General features: G+C 41.6%; 3 protein-coding genes across 6 annotated transcripts; 2 read left to right on the forward strand and 1 right to left on the reverse strand.

The window, feature by feature from the left end:
- The first annotated feature begins 2,229 nt into the window (after positions 1-2,229).
- On the forward strand, positions 2,230-3,279 carry LOC129591673 (histone-lysine N-methyltransferase SETMAR-like). Its single transcript, XM_055487420.1, has one exon. The coding sequence runs from the start codon at positions 2,343-2,345 to the stop codon at positions 2,913-2,915; it is 573 nt and encodes a 190-aa protein (XP_055343395.1). The 5' UTR covers positions 2,230-2,342; the 3' UTR covers positions 2,916-3,279.
- A 363-nt stretch (positions 3,280-3,642) lies between these two features.
- On the forward strand, positions 3,643-9,424 carry LOC129591671 (probable global transcription activator SNF2L1). Of its 4 annotated transcripts, none has more exons than XM_055487415.1 (15): positions 3,643-4,142; positions 4,377-4,424; positions 4,514-4,781; positions 4,998-5,266; positions 5,350-5,450; positions 5,511-5,611; positions 5,672-5,848; positions 5,912-6,067; positions 6,162-6,718; positions 6,826-6,925; positions 7,003-7,137; positions 7,191-7,319; positions 7,389-7,559; positions 7,753-7,959; positions 8,100-9,424. In XM_055487415.1, exons 2-15 carry the CDS (start codon positions 4,408-4,410, stop codon positions 9,102-9,104), a joined length of 3,393 nt encoding a protein of 1,130 aa, XP_055343390.1. In that variant the 5' UTR covers positions 3,643-4,142; positions 4,377-4,407; the 3' UTR covers positions 9,105-9,424. The 4 variants fall into 4 exon arrangements, with proteins under 4 accessions (XP_055343390.1, XP_055343391.1, XP_055343392.1 ...); XM_055487416.1 differs by having other exon boundaries at positions 3,643-4,119; XM_055487417.1 differs by lacking the exon at positions 4,377-4,424 and having other exon boundaries at positions 8,100-9,423.
- LOC129591672 (uncharacterized) lies at positions 9,411-14,356 on the reverse strand. Its single transcript, XM_055487419.1, has 4 exons — positions 13,809-14,356; positions 12,069-13,348; positions 11,804-11,944; positions 9,411-11,276 (listed from the first exon to the last, which is right to left on the reverse strand). Exons 2-4 carry the CDS (start codon positions 12,125-12,127, stop codon positions 9,602-9,604), a joined length of 1,875 nt encoding a protein of 624 aa, XP_055343394.1. The 5' UTR covers positions 12,128-13,348; positions 13,809-14,356; the 3' UTR covers positions 9,411-9,601.
- Between the last annotated feature and the right edge of the window lie 1,477 nt (positions 14,357-15,833).

The raw sequence follows: 15,833 nt of genomic DNA on the forward strand, positions 1-15,833 counted from the left end.
ATTAATGAGTTTTAAAATAATAAGTTTTAATGAGAATTACTGGATTGTGTGTTTTTAATTGAAAACTAATGAGACCGAGTTTTACGCCACATCATCTCTGCACTTACTGAACGACAGATTTCTGGGTTATAATGTTTGATTGTGTATACCTACTTCATACTTGTACTTAATCGCAGTAGCATCAATGCATAACTAATCTTAAATCGATTATCTTCTTAATTCAGTAATTCGTCTTATTTTCGGTTAAAATCGCTAAAAAAATTGTGCTTATTGTATTAACAGTATTTAATTACAGCACTTGGAATGAATGCTCTAAAGGTCACCCACAGGAGCATATAACGGTACTCGGGCACATATATCGCAGCAGCACAATGCCATATGAGCATACCTTACTTAAATCTATTATAAAACTATGTAGCATTATCATATTAATTTAAGTCTTATTAATATAATTTTGTTGGTCTGGATATATTGTTAAGATCATCGTATTTTGCAAGCTTTTGTGGCTTGTCGGTATTTTTGTAGGTCGGAACAATGAATTCCAGTAGACATAAATAAGTGAAGGCAGAAGTGTACTGGACTTAACAAAATGCAGATCTTGTGGCCATGAAAAACAGAATGCGCAAGTTTGCACAAAACTGGGTGCGCGCAAATCTTACTTGGACAGTTTACCGCAGTGTAAAGTCGTATGTACAATACAGTACGTATCGTACAGGTTTAACAGCATAATCTATATCTATATCTATATAGGTAGTTTGTGTGCGGTAGAATTTTACTTTGCAGGCACTCCAGCATTACATTTTAAGACCACAACTTCCGCTGCTTAAATGTTGAACCGGCAACGAAAATGCTTTCCGGCGATTTCCTCTCAAGGCGCATTTGATCGACTTATTGATTTTGCAGCGTGGATTTGTGCAGCGAGTAAAGAGCAGACAGCACTTCGATTCTGCGCTACGGCCGTACCATCCCGAAGATTTGTACACAATACGGATTGTTTATTTGCAGGTTTCCAGGCGTTTATAAAATTCTGCACAATATTATTATTGTTATCAACGAAAGCAACTTTGTTTATATTATTTTAAGCGTTTCAGTTAACAGTTGCCCGGCGGTTAATGTTGTTTGGATTGATCGTCATGCTACACCACTGACATCAAAATCACAACACTGATCAAGAGCCGTGAAAAAATAATAATTGGAAGAATTGGAACGTTAACGTAAAATTGCTTTGACCGGAAATGTCACTGATCTTCCAAAGATCTCTTCGGCATTTTTTATCATTCCACCTTAAGGGAGCATCGCGCGACTGTACAAGGAAAAGCTACCGCAGGGTAATTCTGGAGACAAGAACCATCTATCCCCCGGAAGTCGTTGCAAAGAGATACTCATCTACATTGGAGCATGTTCCCGATCATCCGGCTCCATCGACATTCTTACGGGTGATATTGGCAACGATCGTGGCAACCGGTGGTATCACCTTGGGATCCCTGCTTAGTCAGTACTCGGCAGCGTTCCTGGAAGAAAACGATATATTTGTACCATCCGAAGAAGATTAGCTGCTAGAATGCTAGTAACCGGGATAGATATCCGGATCAAGGATCAATGTGTATCTGATGTATAGTTGCACCCTTGGATGTTCAACTCAACGCAAAAAGATTTTTTCCCTCACGAAACCCGAATATTCCAGATAAACCGAAAATGAGAAATTTAGTTTTGGTTGTATAAGTAAAATGTAGTTTAATTAGGGAGTAGTTTGTATTTGGTAATCATGACTTTTATCTGGCTTGTAAGCCAGATAAAAGTGTAGATAAAGCTCTAGCATTAATTAATGCTAGAGCTTTTCGTTGTACAGTTTAGAACATGCAAAGTCTGTATAAATCTGTGTCGAATTTGCGAAATTAAATGATCTGTTTATAAATCGATAGATGCAGAAATTGAAAGTACATTGTAGTAGCAGTAAGCAATACATAACAATTATGGCAGTTTATGTTATTATATGTGCAGTACATATTGTTTTTACCCGTTCTTATCGTCTACCCACGGTGACCAGTGACTCGCTTGCAAAACTAAAACAAACTTACAGTACGAGTATAAATATAACATTGCACAAAACTATACAAATTATACTCGTAATAATTCTACAGAATAGTCATAACTTGCAAAGTATTGTTTAATAGTTTTATTTTGCTGCCAGTCGCATATTACGAGGGCCATTCAATATATTCGTAGCACTGTGGTTGAAAATAATTTTCAGAATTATGATCTATTTTTTTAAAAACTGTATCATTCATAACTAGATCATAGGGCAATGGCCGGGCTGATACCGCCTAGGGTTGGCGGTTGGCATGCATCTGTACACGGCTGGGTGTGCTTATTTACTTGAACAGTCATTAAAGATGGCTAACTTAAGCAAGCGCGATTATCGCGCCCTTATCTATGAAAAATTTTTGGAAAATAAGACTGCTGTTGTTGCTCATGCTGAATTGTGTGAACATTTTCCTGATGCACCACCGTCATACCCTACGGTTACCAAGTGGTTTCGTCGATTCACCACCGGACATTTGGACCTCGATGACGATGCTCGAATTGGACGCCCGAAATCTGTGACTACTGCGAAAAATATCGATGCAGTGGATGCCATGATCAAGACCGATCCTCATGTTACAGTCAAAGAGATAGCTGAATCAGTGAAGATTTCTGAAGGTGTGGTTTGGACGATTATCCGCGAACATCTGCGTGTGCGCAAGCTATGTCAGCGTTGGGTTCCCCATTTGCTAACTAAGGACCAGATGAAGACTCGCGTGAAATTGGCCCGGAAGATCCTAGAGAAATTATCGGAGGACAGCAAATATGAAGTGTATACTGAGGATGAATCCTGGTTCTCATACTACGACCCACTGACGAAGCAACAGAATTAAGTGTGGATTTCTGAAAGTGAGCAGACACCGACCTGCGTGAAGCGTTCTCGGAGCGTACGCAAGGTAATGTACGCTTCTGTTGCCAACAAGAAAGGCGTTTTCCTCAGACAAGCTCTACGTCGCGGAACTACGTTAAATTCTGATTGGTACTGTTCAAATGTCCTCCAACCTTTCGTTGATGAAATCGAAGAAAAGAGGCCTCGAAGGCGCTTGATGAACGTCTTATGGCACCATGATAACGCAAGACCGCATACTTCCCGTGTAACTTCTAATTTTATCTCCGCTGCTGGAATGGAAATCCTCCCGCACCCTCCGTATTCCCCTGATTTGGCCCCTTGCGATTTTAAAATATTTCCAACAATGAAGAAATTGTTGCGTGGTAAAAAGTTCAGAAATGATGAAGAACTAGAAAAGGTTATCGACAGTGTCATCTCTAAATTACCTAGTAATTTCTTTCCTAGCATGTACGAGGAATGGAAAGATAGATGTGTGCGTTGCATTAAGTCTAAAGGAATGTATTTTGAGAAAAATAAAAAGAAAAAATAATGCAGAAAGGGATGGCGCGGCAATGCTACGAATATATTGAATGGCCCTCGTAAATCACTTTTCGTCCAATGCAGTAAAAAATCTCGCCTACTGTCCAGCTGCGGGGGGCTGGCTCCTTGTTGCAGTCGGGGAATGGTATTGTTGAGAAAAAACAGGTGTACCGTGTAACGAAAAAAGTTTGCAGCCTAAATCTGCAGATATTGAACAGGATATTACGGAATGCCGAGTCTGTTGATACTGGAGCGAGCAAGTTTCCAGTTTAAAATATTTCGATATTGAGCATTGATCGATCGCGCTTCCTGGTTCAGAATCCAGACGTTTCCGTGGTAATTGTGTGGAATCGGACCACCGGAGCCAGAAAATTCATATTTTATTTCAAATGAGTTTAGTCTTCTTGACTGCGCTTTGAGGTTATTTTATCTTATATTTCAATTCCGCGTTCGCATGTGAGATATGTCTCAAGAGCACCAGGATCCCAGCAATAATCATGATACCTATTTCCGCCGTGCGATCGCACACGCCGAGAGGAATAAAAAGAAGTCGAGCGCGTCGTCAGTGCCACTGCATGACGAATGTTGCGCTGCGCATGAGAGATTTTTTGGCTCGGTAGCCTTGGGCGGTGGCGTGCCGAACAACGACACTATGACAATGTGACTATGTACGCGAACTTTCTTGCATATCGTAAGTTTGTCAGACTTCACTAAGTCTTCACTTCTTTTGCAATTTTCTAAAAACTTTGTGGATTTGCAACTGTATCCTGCTTTTGACCACTGTACTGGCTAATTTAAGACGTTATTTTTTTCGTGGTACATGATTTCTTGTTACCCTAAGTGAAAACAATGCTAACGGTGTTGCACTGTTAAGTGTTAACCATCTGCTGAGCTGGAACCTGAATGATCGCGTTTTACTTTTCAGAGCTTTTTAGTAGTGACTTTAGATTCCGAGAATGAGCTCACGCGCAAGGTATCGGCCCGTGAATATATGATACATTTGCTGTGCTTCGAAGAATTCATCACAGAGAGGTCTCCATTTAGCAGTTTCCTTGCTTTTAGCTCTGCCGAGTCCGACGAAATCTTATCTCCGTCAGCAGGCCCATCACCTCCAAAACCTGTGCAAATGGACGAGGACAGCCAAGACAATGATGCTGAAAGCAGCAGCCGAAGTTCTCCAGCAAATCAGTCCGAATCCGTGGCGTCGAATGCTGCTTCCCATAAATCTGTATCATCTCGGAGATCAGCATCGTCCGAAAAAGCATCCGATCTAGAGTTTGCGCCAGAAGACTTCAAAATTAAAAGTGCAGCTGTTGACAGAAAAGCTGAAGTAAGTTTTTATTTGATTGTACAGTTTAATTATTGTTCATAAATCAGTACGTGAATCTGAATCACCAGTTTTTAACAGTGTTTTGCGAATATTACAATCATTTTGCTACACCATTAGTATTTCATATTCGCGCATGCTGGTGTTTGAAATTTGGAAATCTGCGCAATATTCCTGCCAAATGTTGAAAGTGCAGTGACAGCTGAAATGCTTGAATAGCGCGCGAGAGTGAAAGCGGAGAGATTGGATGCGGAGGCCGAACACGAAAGTCAGACCCTGAAGGATCGGACGAAGCGCTTTGATTTCCTTTTGAAACAAGCCGATCTCTTCGCGCATTTCATGTCAAAAAGAGCCAAGATGTCGTCTGCTGACGGGCAGGGTGAGAAAACCCATGGTAGACGCGGTCGGAAACCGAAGAGTGCAGAAAGCGCTCCTGTCACCGCGTCAACCTCCACGGGCAGCGGCAGCGGAGTTGCCGCAGCTGGAGAGTGAGTTACAGACTTGTCGTGAATGCAACCGGAAGTGATGTTGTTCGAAGTTGATCACTAATTTGTCATTCTCGCTGCTGTAGTCATCGTCACCGAATGACGGAGGAAGAAGAAGATCAGGAGTTAGTGCAGGATTCGGAAGAATCAGAGAAGCCCGGCACCAGTTTTGTCACCACACCGCCATGTAATTAAAAACATCCGCTGCATATCGCATTCGTCTTCTCTGACTTTGGCTGCATTGCAGACATAAAGAACGGCGAAATGCGAGACTACCAGATTCGCGGATTGAACTGGATGCTTGGACTTTACGAACATGGCATTAACGGGATTCTGGCGGATGAAATGGTCAGTTCCGTTATACTTTCTTATTGGATTTCGTATTAGAAACTGATTTTGTTGATGTAGGGTTTGGGAAAGACCCTGCAAACTATCTCCGTCCTTGGCTATATGGTCACAATGAAAAATGAGAGGCCTCATCTAGTCGTCGCGCCCAAATCGACACTCAGTAATTGGATGAACGAATTCAAACGCTGGTGCCCGAGTATACGAGCAGTGCAGCTCATCGGCACTCAGGCTGAACGGGTATAATTTTGGCATTTTAAAAAAAAATTTGTGTAGCTAAGTACAATGTTTTTATGTATACAGGAAGCCACCATAAAAGGACCCCTGCAGCCCGGTAAATTTGACGTCTGTGTTACGTCGTACGAAATGATTCTCCGAGAGAAAACCGCACTGAAAAAGATACACTTCCGGTATTTAATTATCGATGAAGCACATCGCATCAAAAATGAAAATTCCAAGGTGAATGGTCTTAAATTATCGTTGACACTTTTTTTGCACAGAAAACATTTTATTAGCAGGAGTATTTTTTTATGGTTTTTTTTTAATTTTTTAGTTATCAGATTTTGTACGGGAAATGAAATGCACCAACCGACTTCTTCTGACCGGCACTCCACTTCAAAACAATCTCCACGAATTATGGGCGCTTCTGAACTTCCTTCTACCCGATCTCTTTGCATCGTCGGAAGACTTTGATGCGTGGTTTAACACAAACAACTGTTTCGGTGATGATTCACTGGTCAAACGGTTACATATGGTTCTTCGACCCTTTCTTCTCCGCCGCATAAAATCGGATGTCGAGAAGAAGCTCCTGCCTAAGAAAGAAGTGAAAATTTATGTGGGATTGAGTGCAGTACAACGCGAACTGTATACAAGATTGCTTATGAAAGATCTGGATGTTCTCAACAGTGGCAAAGGCCAGAAGAAACAGTTACTGAATATTCTCATGCAGTTGCGAAAATGCTGCAACCATCCATATCTGTTTGATGGGATTGAAGAAGGACCACCCTATACAACGGATAAACACTTGGTGGATAACTGTGGCAAAATGGTGGTTCTGCATAAACTATTGCCAAAACTGAAAGAGCAAGGATCACGTGTACTGATCTTCTGGTAAATAAATACGTATGCTTCGCTACGTAATAATTGTTTCAATCGTTATGCTTTTTAATGGAAGCCTAACCTTCATACATATGAATTGTGTCGCACTTTGATTTTAGTCAAATGACCAGAATGTTAGATATCCTCGAGGATTACTTTCTGTGGGCAGAATACAATTATTGCCGGCTGGATGGAGACACTGCTTACGAATTGCGCGAAGTGAGTAATCTGTTGTTTGGGCTGTCTGTGCACCATTATTACTGAGCAAATATATGGCGTGTTGATGATTATTTCAGAGCCAAATCGCCGAATTTAACGCTCCTGGAAGTTCTAAATTCATTTTTATGTTAAGCACCAGAGCCGGTGGATTAGGTATTAATTTGGCTACAGCCGATGTTGTTGTTCTCTATGACTCCGACTGGAATCCCCAGGTAAAGACACATCACTCTTGCCGGTTTTTTATGATAAATTATTTATTTTGCAGGTGGATCTCCAAGCAATGGATCGAGCGCATCGTATCGGTCAGCAGAAACAAGTCCGCGTTTTCCGCTTGATAACGGACAACACCGTTGAAGAACGTATCGTCGAACGTGCTGAAATAAAATTGCGTTTGGTAAATCTGATGTGATTCCCTATGCACATGTTGAAATCTCTAATTCGTGGTTGGTTTCTGCCATTCTAGGATCGTATCGTCATTCAACAAGGCCGACTCGTTGATCCAGCAGCCAATAAACTGGCTAACAATGATATGTTGTCTATGATCCGTCACGGAGCGCAGTACATTTTCTCTAGTCGGGATAGCGATATTTCTGATGAAGACATTGACGCGTTATTGGCCAAAGGGGAAGCTAAGGTATTAAATCTTTAACTAATTTGAGAACTTTAAAAGAGTATGACTTACCCTTTCCTTAATTATACTAAAATATGATATCTGCGATACTCGGAATCGGAAGGAAGTTCGGAACTACTACGGAACTCGGCTAATATGAATTCTACTACGGAACTTGCAGTAGCGGATTGTCTATACTAGTTGTGTCTGCTACTAGACGGAAGCATTAAATAAGAAGCTGGAAACTGTGGGAGAAGACACCTTGAAAACTTTCACTCTGGACTATGACGCCGGGCCGTCCGTGTATCAGTTCGAAGGACAAGATTACCGTGGCAAACGGCAGGATCCGATTTTACCAGCGACATGGATCGAACCGCCGAAACGAGAACGAAAAGTCAATTACGCTGTTGACCAGTATTACCGGGTATGTAATTTCTGCATATCTCAGAAGTGTGCTCTGCAATTTTCTTGCAGGACAACGGCATTATGAGAAGACAGAAATAGTTTAAGTTGAGTTGTAAAATTTATAGTGTTTTTATACGTTTTTGGCTGGTACGGTTGCAGGATGCCCTTCGTCGCGAGGAGCCAAAGAAAGCTAAACCACCCAGACCTCCCAAGCAGCCCAACATTCACGCCTTTCTTTTCCCTCCAAAACGTCTGTTGGATTTATTAGAACGGGAAAGGTTAGCCTACCAACGAGCTATCAACTACCGTACCCCTCTCGATCCAGATCGGGATGAAGATGTGGCGGAAGCCAAACGAGTGGAACAACAGGAAAAGATAGACACAGCCGAAGCATTGACAGAGCAAGAAATGGAAGAGAAAGATCGGCTGCTGGACAAGAGTTTTGACTGGAGCAAAAAGCATTTTAAGAATTTCCTTCTGGCTAACGAAACATACGGCCGGAACGACGTGGAGAATATCAGTCGCTCGGTGGCCGATAAATCACCGGAAGAAGTCAAAGCCTATCACAAAATCTTTTGGGAACGGTGCAAAGAGCTACCGGATTATGACAAATACATTGCCGCGATTGAAAAGGGCGAGCAGCGTATTCAGAGGAAAGTGGACATACAAAGCGCCATCGACGCGAAAATAGCTACATATAAAATCCCCTCGTTCCAGTTGAAGATCAACTACGGCGTACAGAAACGGGGTCAGTGGAGTGAAGAGGAGGACCGGTTCCTGGTGTGTCAGTTACACCAGCTGGGCATTGACCGGCAGAATTTGTACGAAGAATTGTTGGATTTGGCATGTCGGAGTCCACAGTTTCGGTTTGATTGGTGGCTGCGGTCCCGCACACCAGCGGAACTACAGCGGAGGTGTCAGACGCTGACGGGTCTCATTGAAAAAGAGATGATGGGCGAGAAGGAGACGCAGGCGGCTCGTGGACGGAAATTAATGCCGAATCTGCAGTCAGCCACACCGAAATCCGTCCATAACGGGAGCGAAGGAAGCAAGAAGAGGAAGAGTGAAAATGAGGGAGATGCCAAGAAAGTTAAGAAGGTAGCCGAGAGCAGCAGTGATGGGAAATCGCATAGGGAGAAAACTAAAACGCACCATCATAAATGATTGGCACCACTGGCGATGAATGCGGTATATATGAGCGTGTGATCACGTTTCGTTGATAACCATCTTCGTGTTTTCACAATACGGCTTCGAAGTTTTTTGTTTGCTGTTGTTTATTGAATTGATCCTTAACTGACCTGTGTTATGGTAACAATTCTGTCTCGTTCGACTAGATTTACGGATTATCTGTTCCATTCTCGGCTTGCTAAATCTTGGTTTTCAGAAAAAAAATTGCAATTACTTTATCTTATGCACACAGCTAAAGCCGTGTGTGGAGCTCGTAGCATTCAGTTTTTCACCACAAATTTACTGATCAAAACAGTCTGATACCTTCTGATCAATAAATCGAACAAACTGTCAATTGATTCTCAAGTGCAAAAATCTTTAAAACGTTTCTTGCCACAGTTTCTACCAGAAACCACTCTTAAACAAAACCTTGAGTGCCAGAAAACAACAACGATTAAAATCGAATCTACTACAACAAAGAAAAAACAACAAACCTACAACAGATTTTGTGTGTGAATTCTATTCAATACCGCACGCCTTTCCGATACCGGCATTCCGGAGCTGTACAAATCCTTCTCATTGCAAAACAATGAACCATATTGAGGAATCAGTTTCAGTTCAGACTTCCCAATAATCGCTGCCTCCAGGTCTTTTTCTTGCTTCCATATAATCTCTCGCAGTTTTCGCACCAACTCCGCCAGACTACATTTATCAGGCAAGTTTTTCTTGATATGCGCTTTGACAAAACCGCATGCTTGTTGTGCGTACACATCCGGCGATGATCCATTGCTGCGTTTCTTCAGTTCGAGATTCTGCCGCATCTGCGTTACTACAGTGCTGAGAAAAAACTGCCCGAAATCGGTCCCATTTTGGTGCATTGACTGCCATTCATCCATCAGACGATACACTTGGCTTTCCATTTCCTTATCCAAGTCTGGATTCGCGAAGAGCAGCGTAATACTCTGCAGGATATTCGTCTTTTCCTCGCCGTTAATTTCCATATCTGTCAGTTTTTTAATGCCCAATACTTCCAGTTCCGATTGCTGCACATACCGTTTGGCATGCGTAAACACCATCTCGAAGGCTTTATCCATGTTGCTATCCGTCGACGGACCAAGTGCAATCAGACTCTGTAGAGCGAAGTTATGTTTTAACAACAACCCAGCAAATTCAAAAAATATCGGCAATTCTGCGGTCTGGCACAAGTACATCGGCCCAATCACATACGGATGCCGTCCGTCTTTTCCACGCACCAATAAATGCTCATAGAGAGTAAACAGCAACGAAAAGCCTGAATCACCAATATTTGGAATCACATCTTTGCAGAACAAGGAATACGTGTGGAGATTGGTGCAGAAACGCTGCACATCGTGGAGCTGCCGGTGATTGGAGAGAAACACTCTGGTGGACGGTGCCGCCATCACGTCCAAAATAAACCGATCGGTGGCCGTCGCGTCTTGTAGGCACTGGCTCAGAACATCTTCCAATCCAGCTGGTAATGCAATCGACGTCGACAACGCCGGGAAAAGAGGCGGAGCGTCCATATCCGCAGGTTCTTCATTCAAACTCACAGCAAACGAATGACCATTTAACTCGGCCGCCCGTTTCACTGGCGTGCTTAGAGCCGGCGAATCGATTATTTCACTGTCCGTTTTCTGCCGCTTCACAGGTTCAGCGAATCGCCAGCGTCCCGTCCTGGCGCTAGCCTTGTGGATGACTTCAAAATCCTGTTCAACACCATCCTGAAAAGAATACTGCAGAAACGCTAACGGGCACCGCTGATCGGCACTGGTCATCAGCAGGCGGCGATACCGTGGATAGGAGGTGTTGCTGTACAAGCGCCGTTGGAAACAGTATGTACTGCTGTCATCACCATACTGATCCTGGGTGATACAGACCGGTTGAAAGCGCCCGTTAATGACGGTGGCTTTGATGAAAAACGATATGGCACCTTTGGTGGCCTGCCACTGTCCCAGTCCGTCATCGGTCAGGGTCTTCCATGACACTTCCGCCGGCACCAGGATAAGGAAGGCGGTGTTGGCCATTGTGCGCTGTGGGACTTGTAGTTGGACGATGGGGTCGTATGGCGTAGTGTTTAACAGCTGTGTGATGACTTCCAAACTCCCGGCCGCACCAGATGCACCACGTACGTATAAACTGTTCAACCCTCTGGTAATGGATCATAGAACCAGAAAAAACGTTAATAACGCTGATAGGCAAAATGTGAAAAAAATGAAAATATTCAGTCATAATAAAATTATAAAAGCAAAAAACAACAACTGTTCCTTATAATTTAGAATACACTGCAAAGATTATTTTAGTCTTGAAAACAATCATTTCCCTAAAGGCTTAATGCAACTTTTTCTTTCTAATTAGAATCTAAAATTTTGTAAGAAAGAAATAAAAGTCTAAAATTTTGTCACACATTTTGTTGTGCGTTAAGTCAAATTTCAGACACATAAATGTCTACAACGAGCGCAAACGGGTTAAAAATAATCACAAATTACAAAAATCGGTTGAGTTAAAATTACGTACTATTAATATCAGTCAACTTTAAATGTTAAACATACTATGGAATATCTTATAATTTTTATCTGTGATTGTTTATAATACAAGAATTTTTGGTACGGTTTAAAATTTGTTTATTAATTTCGCGACAATACAGTAATTTCAGCGCCGTAAGACGCCCGACTCACGTTTTACTAGGAGCTTCCTCCGTGGAGCTCTTGCTGGGCATTGCTAATGGGTATTCGTCTGGATCCTGTGCAGCATCGTCCTGCGATGCCTGTTCCTGCCAGGTTTCATCACTGTCTTCACCACTTGTAAAATGTGGTAATCTGCGCAAAAATGCAATTTCTCGTAATTCATTTAATTAGTTGGAAAATGAGATCCGTGAAAATCAAAAATTATAACTTCATGTCCTAATTTGTCCTGCTTATTATAAATTATTATGAATCGCACCCAGATTCCGGAGGAACCGCAGGTTTCTTAGTTCCAGGCCGCAGAGAACGCTTCATCATATGTCGACAAGAAAAATTTCAATATAAATAGCTCCAATAGTCCAATGTCCCATTACAGCCGATTAGGGAGCGATTATTAACCGTCAGTTACGTACTGTATCATAATTTGGTTATGGAAATTTAGAAACATCCAGGTTCCAGGTGGCCTCTGAAAACGAGTCAAGACCAAATCAAATTAATTATCAACTCCGGCAGCAAAGCAATTGCATTAGAGTAATTTGCATCACGGTTCTGAAGCTTTATTAATTCTACAATTTTCTCATGCAACCGAAACGAAAAGATATTTATCCGCTGGATTCTACGAGATTCAAAATCTCCTGGTTCAGCTTCTCAGCGATCACGGCCTAACATCAACCCGCGTGCGGACGAAGTAACGGCAGCTCGAAGGTAGGTCGGAGTGACCGTCGGACTGTCGAACAATCGTGAACTCATGTTCCCAAAACTCATTCTGGATTGTGTAGTCGGGACCCTGGCAGCGTCTAACTTCGGTTTACAAAATAATAATAATCTGATGTGTTTGCTGCGACAATGCGGGTGCGATTTTCGAATGCGAAGGAATAAAAGAGGTACGATACTCGTTAATCGCCGCTACCAAAGTCCCAACTAAGCGTTACTTTATTAATAACACTTACAAACAGTATTTGAGTAAGGGCTAACAAATGCAAATCTGCAAGACAGTACTAATTAGTATAGTATTTAGTATGCATAGTTAGTTCACTTGCTCAAGCTGAATCCACATAATAATAATATTACGTTCCAAAAACAGCAGCAATCTATAGGGACATGGAAGCATTTTTTTAAATTGTCAATTTTTTAATTGTCAATACGTTCGCGCAGCTCATCATCAGAACAGCCATAACGGCAATAGATTTTTGAAAATTTAAACGCATACACCGTGCTGGCCGTTAACGTCAACCTGGCACACTTTGCTGCAGCAGTCTTTATCTACCCAGCAGTAATTGTTTTTATGTCGGCATTCAGGCGCGGGGGTGGCGGCATCCGGACTGCGACGACGGCGGCGTCCTGGATGGCTTGCTTGTTCCGGACCTTGGCCTTCACCTTCCTCTATCGGTTTCAGCTCCTCCGTATTGAACAGCACGTCGTCACATTTGCCAATCAGCTGCATGACCTTTAGCTTTTTCCCACCTGGGACGTTGAAGGTCTTTTCCACTGTGCGCTCGTTGGTCACAGCATCAGCGTGAGTTTGTGACCAATCGTGACCTTTGCAAAGAAAAACACAGTGTGCCTTAGGATTTTAAATAGAGAAAGATTATAATGCTCATGCACACAACATGCGTTGCAGCTGTAAATACAGTTACACGATATATAACAACTATAACAAGTTAATATGCAAGGAATCTTGTGTAAGAATAAGCGACGAATTAAGCATTTGCTTATGTCAGTTATGTGCAATGAATTGATACAATAATTTGAGTAAGTATAAGCGATGATTCTACAAGGAAGTACAGTACTTATATGTATTGTGTGTAGTATGTAAGTTGTAGTACATAATGTAAGTTGGGCATTTGTTTAATGGCATAAGAAATTCACCTAATAATCCTATGCACGATTGTCGCAAATAAAATGTGTTCAATGTATTCTATCTCTTGTTTTACGAAGATATAACAAAACAAACGTATAGAATTTTTTTAGTTTAGCAAAAATAAGACAATGTACTCACTCTTGGACTGTTCACTGCTCCCTTTGGCATTCATTCCGAGTTTGAATACTTCGAATAAATTGATACCAGCTTCTCCTCCTAATTCTTCGGTAATTTTGTTTCCCGCGCTGCCGCCCTCCCCCTTGGTCGTGGTGCCGGTGATTCCGGTTTTCGTCGTGACCTTTAGGGTGTTGGTCTGCGATGAACCGGAATTGTCCAGCTGGTCAACTTGTCGCCATTCATCGGATACGCTGTCACATTTATTCTTGGCAGCCGCACAATACGAGATTAATAACGATAGAGAAAGAAGTTTCAAAAAGGTCATTCTCGAAACTGTTATACAATATGCTACAACGGTACAACCTTGCTCTCGCAAGATAAATGTATGAAAAAATTTGCGATAATGAAAGTTTTAATTAACTGACTGGACTATTTATAAACCAGTGACGACCTTCGCAGAGTTTTTATCATCTAGGTAAGGGAAGCGACCAGACAAAAATTCACCGAAGCTCGACGCACGGTTGTTGTTGTTTGTTTACGGCACGTTACCAAAGTTCACACTGCCAGTGCCGGTGAAGATCAGAAAGACGATATAATTATTTCATTACTCGAGCATTTGTTTCATAGGCCCCATGAAAAGCCAAAAACAGCAAATTCGACGAATAACGGTACTGAGTGCGTGAATAATAAACGTGTTTCATCCTGTTAGTTCTAATCTGATGCGATTGATAGGGTTTTTCCCATGCATAATTCCCCGAAAAACTTGCTCCAGCTACTTACGAGTATATAATCGTGAAATCTTTATGGTCTGGTGCGATCATGATTTTGATAACTCTTTTTCCTTAATTGCCGTCAGACACATAGCTGTAATTCAAGGGTCTGCGTGATGGCACTACATATGCTGTACAATGCTAATGCAAAAAAATATTAAAAAAAATTTTTTATGTATGTAACAGCGCAAGCTCGAGTACAATGCAACCCACTGCAATACCGGGTGCCCTGCGCCTTATTTCGACATATTATGTCGGACGTGTTAATGGCACAAAACTTTTTGGTATTGAAGTAAGTACGTCATATCGGTGTTGTTACTGATGGTGAGTTAATAATTTGACAGCGAAGTTTACGAGTAATAAATTAACGACTAATGGTGGTGATGAACCACATCATTGCACTAGCGCGAGCAATTAAATTTGCGATTAATATCTTATGCATTTCTACAAAGCGTTTTGCAAAATAATGTCATGGCGAAATGGTCGGACACGAAAATTCTAATATGGGACGAAATTTCCAATACGTGACAATATCGTACAAACAAAAAAGCAGCTGGAGTGTACAACTTTGCATTCCATGCACTGTATCTTCCCAGAACTTCCCAAACTAAGACAGCACATTATGTAGAAAAATTGCCACTAACCAATGAATATCTATGGAAGTATACTAAGAACTGGTTTCAGTTCTACTTCTATATATACATCAGTCATCAACTGAGTCTACAAGTATAAAAATGCGCTGCTTACTGCACTAACTTCACACCTAAATAAATAATCAGATAAATGATAATCTGACGCTATCATCCATATAATATTGTAATTCTATTTAATGGTGACTGATTTCCAAAGAAGTGGAACTATTTTTGTTGCTTTAAAAAATATTAGGTTTGAATGCGAAAAGCAATTTACAGGATAGCATAGAGCAAGTGTTTTTGTTATAATTTTGTATATGTTTTAGAACTCAGTCTGCACTTACATGTGATACATATTAATTATTAAAGGTAATGATTTTGCACCGCACCGGCCAGACCAGGTGGTAAAAAGACAACCATCTGTTTAATTAAAAATTGACTGTTTTATTACAGCGAACAGGCTAACACAATATTATACGCGCGTACGGCTACTGTGGAAATTCCTTCAATATAAACCATAGTGAAACGAAGACCTTGCCATTAATTTTGCACATGCAAAACAAGTTGAACAACTGACCACATATCATATAAAACATTTTGCCGCCCCGTATAGTAGGAGGCTCCCGCTTGAACAATGGGTCATT

This window comes from Paramacrobiotus metropolitanus, unplaced genomic scaffold, assembly GCF_019649055.1.
Source record: "Paramacrobiotus metropolitanus isolate TYO unplaced genomic scaffold, Prichtersi_v1.0 Parri_scaffold0000047, whole genome shotgun sequence".
In the NCBI taxonomy this organism is placed as follows: Eukaryota; Metazoa; Tardigrada; class Eutardigrada; order Parachela; family Macrobiotidae; genus Paramacrobiotus; species Paramacrobiotus metropolitanus.

Coding starts and splice junctions, on each gene's coding strand:
- LOC129591673 (XM_055487420.1), top strand. CDS start 2,343: ATGCATCTGTACACGGCTGGGTGTGCTTATTTACTTGAACAGTCATTA.
- LOC129591671 (XM_055487415.1), top strand. Junction 5,267..5,349: donor GGAGTTGCCGCAGCTGGAGA/GTGAGTTACAGA, acceptor TCGCTGCTGTAG/TCATCGTCACCGAATGACGG. Junction 7,320..7,388: donor CTGAAATAAAATTGCGTTTG/GTAAATCTGATG, acceptor CTGCCATTCTAG/GATCGTATCGTCATTCAACA.
- LOC129591672 (XM_055487419.1), bottom strand. CDS start 12,127: ATGATGAAGCGTTCTCTGCGGCCTGGAACTAAGAAACCTGCGGTTCCT. Junction 11,945..12,068: donor GCGGTTCCTCCGGAATCTGG/GTGCGATTCATA, acceptor ATTTTTGCGCAG/ATTACCACATTTTACAAGTG. Junction 11,277..11,803: donor GAGGAAGCTCCTAGTAAAAC/GTGAGTCGGGCG, acceptor ATCCATTACCAG/AGGGTTGAACAGTTTATACG.